A 5,354-nucleotide genomic window follows, 5' to 3' on the forward strand; every position below is an offset into this window, starting at 1 on the left:
TCTCTCTCTCTCCCCCGCTTACCCACTGAGTTCACCCTGCCTCTCAAGCCTCTTGATTTATGTGTCTCTGGAAGCCGCGGAGGGGAGGAGGTGCCGAGTTCAGTGCTTAGAGTTGGAACTATGCTGACAGTCATGTGTTTGGCTTTCAACTCCAAATGCTTTTTTAAGGGAACAGAAAAGTGGTGAGAGAAGATTTAACTCCATTTAGTAAATCTGGAATTGTGCTGAGACCCACGACACCCGCAAACCCACACCCATGCGTGCCTGTACTTGTACATACACCTTTGCCGAACCACACCCTATGTGTGTATACGGGTACCTGTGCCAACGTGGGGGTTAGGGTTTATGTTTTGGTCTCATGACTTGGATATTCCAATGTTCAAATGCTAAGGTTCTTCATTATATTAAGAAAAACCATATTTTTAAAAATTTGATAGAATTAAAGCATTACATTTTATTTCCTACCTTATAGAATGGAAAAAATGACTGTCAAATCAATATAATAATATCTATTCCATTGTGATATCCATGGAATAATTATATAATTGAAAGGTGGTTGTTTTATAAGAGCAGGAGTGTGATTGATCATCAGTAAAATGGATTTTGTCTTTTTGCTTTTTTAAAATAGGAATGTTGTCAGTTCTTATTCTGATATCCAGGTAAGGTTGATTGTATTTTGTCTTCTCTCCACTAGATAGAAAGATCAGAGTCATAAATACTTATGAGAATATTTCCCCTTACTTGCTGTTCTCATAAATAAAAGGTTAATCTTGTTAATTTCTAATCAGTTGATTTTGTTTGTGTAAACTTTAATAAAAAGAATTACTTTTCTAAACTAAAAACAAATTGATAATCATGTCAGTTTAGAGTTGTAGAAATAACCTTTTCACGGTATTAACTTCTGATTTAAGTTTCTGAGACAGAGAAAATGAACAGCTAGAAAATGGTAATACAAATGAGTAAATAAATATGTATTTAATATTTAATAATTTTATTTTGCAAAGTGATTATTGGTGTGTGTATATGTGCTTGCTTCACACTTGGCCCTGGTTGGCACCATCTGAACTCTGGCCCGCCTTCCTCGCCAGGTCTGGCTGCAGCTGGGGAACAAGCAGAAGGCCACGGCGGCCACGGGCATGAACGACAAGAGCTCACGCTCTCACTCCGTGCTCACGCTGGTGATGACACAGGCCAAGGTACCATGTCGCTGAGGGCTTTCTTAGGAAAGATGCCTGCTATATTCAAGTTGTATGTTGTCCTTATTTCCTCCTTTAAATCAAAGGTAAAAGCATAGTCACATAAGTATGTAACATAATTGGGTTTTAGCGCATACACACAATGACTCCCGTCATATCAGTATATGGTAATATATTATCAATAGTACATAATACTTGTATTTGAAAAGACATCTCAGAAAGTAAAGGATTTTAGATAATGTAGGGACTCCCTTGGTGTTCCAATGGATAAGACTCTGTGTTCCCAATGCAGGGGACCGGGTTTGATTCCATATATTGCAGCTAAGACCCAGCACACCAAAACTACTGAGCTGTCTCACTCTAGAGCCTGCATGCTGCAACTTGAGAAGCCCACGAGCCACAGTGAAGACCCAGCAGGGCCAAAATAAATTTAGCCATAGGTTCCACTACTCAGATAAACCCCCTCAACAGTTTGGTATATAATCTTTCAATTGTTTTACAATCACACATCACAAATTTACAAAATCTGTAACAATTTCATGCCTTTAAAATTATTTGCAAAATATTGTTTTTCATAGCTACATAGTATTCCTTTGACTATCAAAAGTCCTCAGGTTTTTCTCTGATGTTGGACATTTATGTTGCTTTTAAACATTTTGCTACTTCAGTGCTGGGATAAACAACACTTTTATAAATTAAACTTCTTCTCTATTTATTGTTGTTTCCTTCATGTCACTGAGTAGTTACAGGCTTTAGCCCTTTAAAGTCATCTCTCTTATTCTGCTTCATGTAACTGAGTAGTTACAGGTTTAGCCCTTTAAAGTCGTCTCTCTTATTCTGCTTCATGTAACTGAGTAGTTACAGGTTTAGCCCTTTAAAGTCGTCTCTCTTATTCTGCTTCATGTAACTGAGTAGTTACAGGTTTAGCCCTTTAAAGTCATCTCTCTTATTCTGCTTCATGTAACTGAGTAGTTACAGGGTTAGCCCTTTAAAGTCATCTCTCTTATTCTGCTTCATGTAACTGAGTAGTTACAGGTTTAGCCCTTTAAAGTCGTCTCTCTTATTCTGGCACAGTCTAAGCACTGCTCGGTGTGTTCTGACAAACTGTCATGGAGTCAAGGAAGCACAGTGTCTTTATCCCTTGTGTTTGCAATCTTGTGTAACTTCCTGTTTTGCAGACTTATGGTGATGGCAAGTCATGATAGAACTTATGATGTATTATTTTAATGCCCTCTTGCTCCAGACAGAATTTGTGGAGGGGGAGGAGCTGGACCACAGAATTCGGAGCCGCATAAACCTCGTGGACCTGGCTGGCAGCGAGCGGTGCTCAGCGACCGGGACCAGCGGGGAGCGGCTGAAGGTAAAGTGCCACCTCGTGTTGGGAAGCTCAGTCCTGTGCCTTGTTTTTAGGAGATTATAAGCTCAGCATACTTAACCAAAAAAACCCCTCTCTGAACCTGCACTTCATAGACTGCAGTCTGAGGCTCAAAAAGGAACCCATAGTTCTTGGTTATGATTGCTTTCAGAAACAGTAGACTTTGAATCCAAAGGAAATTGGTAGATTCTGAAAGAAAGTATTTACTCAGTGATTATCAGTTCAGTTCAGTAGCTCAGTCAGGTCCGACTCTTTGTGACCCCATGGACTGCAGCATTCCAGGCTTCCCTGTCTTTCACCAACTCCCAGAGCTTACTGAAACTCATGTCCATCAAGTTGGTGGTACCATCCAACTATCTCATCCTCTGTCCTCCCCTTCTCCTCCTGCCATCAGTCCTTCCCAGCATCAGGGTCTTTTCCAATTAGTCAGCTCTTCACATCAGGTGGCCAAAGTACTGGAGCTTCAGTTTCAGCATCAGTCTTTCCAATGAATATTCAGGACTGATTTCCTTTAGGATGGATTGGTTGGATCTCCTTGCAGTCCAAGAAGACTCTCAAGAGTCTTCTCCAACACCACAGTTCAAAAGCATCAATTCTTCTGTGCTCAGCTTTCTTTATAGTCCTTCTCTCACATGCATACATGACTACTGGAAAAACCACAGCTTTGACTAGATGGACCTTTGTCGGCAAAGTAATGTCTCTGCTTTTTAATATGATGTCTAGGTGGGTCATAGCTTTTCTTCCAAGGAGCAATTAGGGAAGAAATATATTTTGTGAAACAAATTTATTCTGGAGCAGTTACGTTTGATTAAAATGTTTGATCTTGTCCCCAGGAAGGCGTGAGCATTAACAAGTCGCTGCTGACCCTGGGCAAGGTCATCTCTGCACTGTCCGAGCAGGCTGGCGGGCGGAGCGTGTTCATTCCTTACCGCGAGTCTGTCCTCACATGGCAAGTAGCTCTTGAAGAGTAAAGAATGTACAAGATGCAGAGAGTAGTGTGGGAAAGGGGCATAGACCGACTCAGGTAACTCTCGTGTGGATTCAAGAGACAGGCTACCCGGACTTGACCTTGCTAGTCCCCCACCTGTCTCGTCTGTAATAACGGGATATCGAGACCGGTCTTTTAGGGTTGTGTGTGTGTGCTCAGTCGCTCAGTCATACCTGACTGCAGTCTGCTGGGGGACTGTAGCCCACCAGGCTCCTCTGTCCATGGGACTCTCAGGCAAGAACACTGGAGTGGGTTGCCATTTCCTCCTCCAGGGTATCTCCCTGACCCGGGGACTGAACCCTAGTCTCCTGCGTTGGCCAGCAGATGCTTCAGCACTGAGCCCCTGGGATGGTGAGGGTCGATGGTGGGTGTAAAGCTCTGGGAGGCTGCCCAGGCAGTGCAGTGGCAAAGAGCCCCCCTGCCCGTCAGGAGACAGGAGACGCACAGGTTCGATCCCTGGACTGAGAAGGTCCCCTAGTAAGGAAATGGCAACCCATTCCAGTATTCTTGCCGGAAAATCCCATGGACTGAGGAACCGGGGCTGCAGTCCCTTCATGGGGTTGCAGAGTCGGGCATGGCTGTGTAACTGAGCTTGCACACACAGAAGCTCTTGATGCACGGTGTGTGCTGCGTCATGTCGGCCTCTGTTCTGTGTTTGCTGTTATTCGTGCCTGATGTTTGAATACGTGTGGTGTCACCAGACACACGACTGTGTGTGTAAAGTGAAGCTCAGCACACACTGGCTGGTTCAAAAAGTATTCATGAATGAGTGCGTATGTAACTTCAGATATGTTCCGTTTAGATTACATCTGTGTAGATTTAATATTCAGTGTTGAGAAGGACGTCTCTCTCCTTGACAGCAGCGTATCTTTATATACTTTATTATATTGTAATCGCCACCTCAAAACCTGTCAGAGAACAGTCTGATTTTCTTTAATGCCTCTTGAAAATTAAGAATAACTTTTGAAAGTTGAGACTGATTCATTCTGTATTCGTAAAGATAGGCTTTTTAGTCTCATGCTTGTTTCTCCCGTCTCAAATAAGGGTTTTGCGTATGTTAGTAACAGAGAACAAAATTTGTGTTTATAATGTTCATCCATCATTTTCCGCACTTCCAAGCAGGTGCTTTGAACCCTCATGGTGGCTCCAGAAACCCAAAGACCACCAGCAGGGTCCCTCCCTGAAGCAGTTCCAGTCTAGTGCGCGGACAGGAATTTCACTAAGGATAGGATAGTTACCCACATTTTAAAATCTCTGCACAGACTGTTGTTTCACAAAACAACATAGAAAGCGTGGGAGGAAATCAAGTGCTCAGAGACCTACGCAGAGCTGCGAGTCCAGAAGCCTTGCCCGCGGCCTTTGCGTGAGGGGGGCCGGGCCCGCTGTCCCGCGGTGGGCGCTGCGCCTGCCCTGCGCCCGGTGTCGTGGGGTCACGGCGGACGCGAAGTCTGACGGGGGCTGTTCTCCGCGCAGGCTGCTGAAGGAGAGTCTGAGCGGAAACTCGAAAACCGCCATGGTCGCCACGGTCAGCCCGGCGGGCAGCAGCGTGGAGGAGACGCTGAGCACGCTGAGGTACGCGGCGCAGGCCCGCAGCATCGTCACCGCCGCCAGGGTCAACGAGGACCTGAGCGCCGGCCTCATCCGGGGTGAGCGGCTCGGACTTGAAGGGCGCTGGGCGGGAGTTCCGTCTCACTCACTCACCGCAGTCGTGAAAATAAGCGGTTTTAGAGCCGAGGCTTTTCCTCTCACGCTGGCTGCAGCAGCGCCTCGTCACCTTCCCGGAAGGCCGGCGCCG

General features: G+C 45.2%; 1 protein-coding gene across 1 annotated transcript in view; it reads left to right on the plus strand.

Moving 5' to 3' along the window:
• KIF14 (kinesin family member 14) overlaps positions 1-5,354 on the plus strand; it is a 42,872-nt gene that overhangs the window by 12,683 nt on the left and 24,835 nt on the right. The window contains exons 6-10 of the mRNA XM_010831077.1: positions 629-659; positions 1,089-1,196; positions 2,440-2,556; positions 3,405-3,520; positions 5,033-5,205. Of these exons, the coding sequence (XP_010829379.1) occupies positions 629-659; positions 1,089-1,196; positions 2,440-2,556; positions 3,405-3,520; positions 5,033-5,205 (545 nt within the window). The remainder of the gene's footprint in view (positions 1-628; positions 660-1,088; positions 1,197-2,439; positions 2,557-3,404; positions 3,521-5,032; positions 5,206-5,354) is intronic.

This window comes from Bison bison, unplaced genomic scaffold, assembly GCF_000754665.1.
Source record: "Bison bison bison isolate TAMUID 2011002044 unplaced genomic scaffold, Bison_UMD1.0 scf7180017864524, whole genome shotgun sequence".
Lineage (NCBI taxonomy): Eukaryota > Metazoa > Chordata > Mammalia > Artiodactyla > Bovidae > Bison > Bison bison.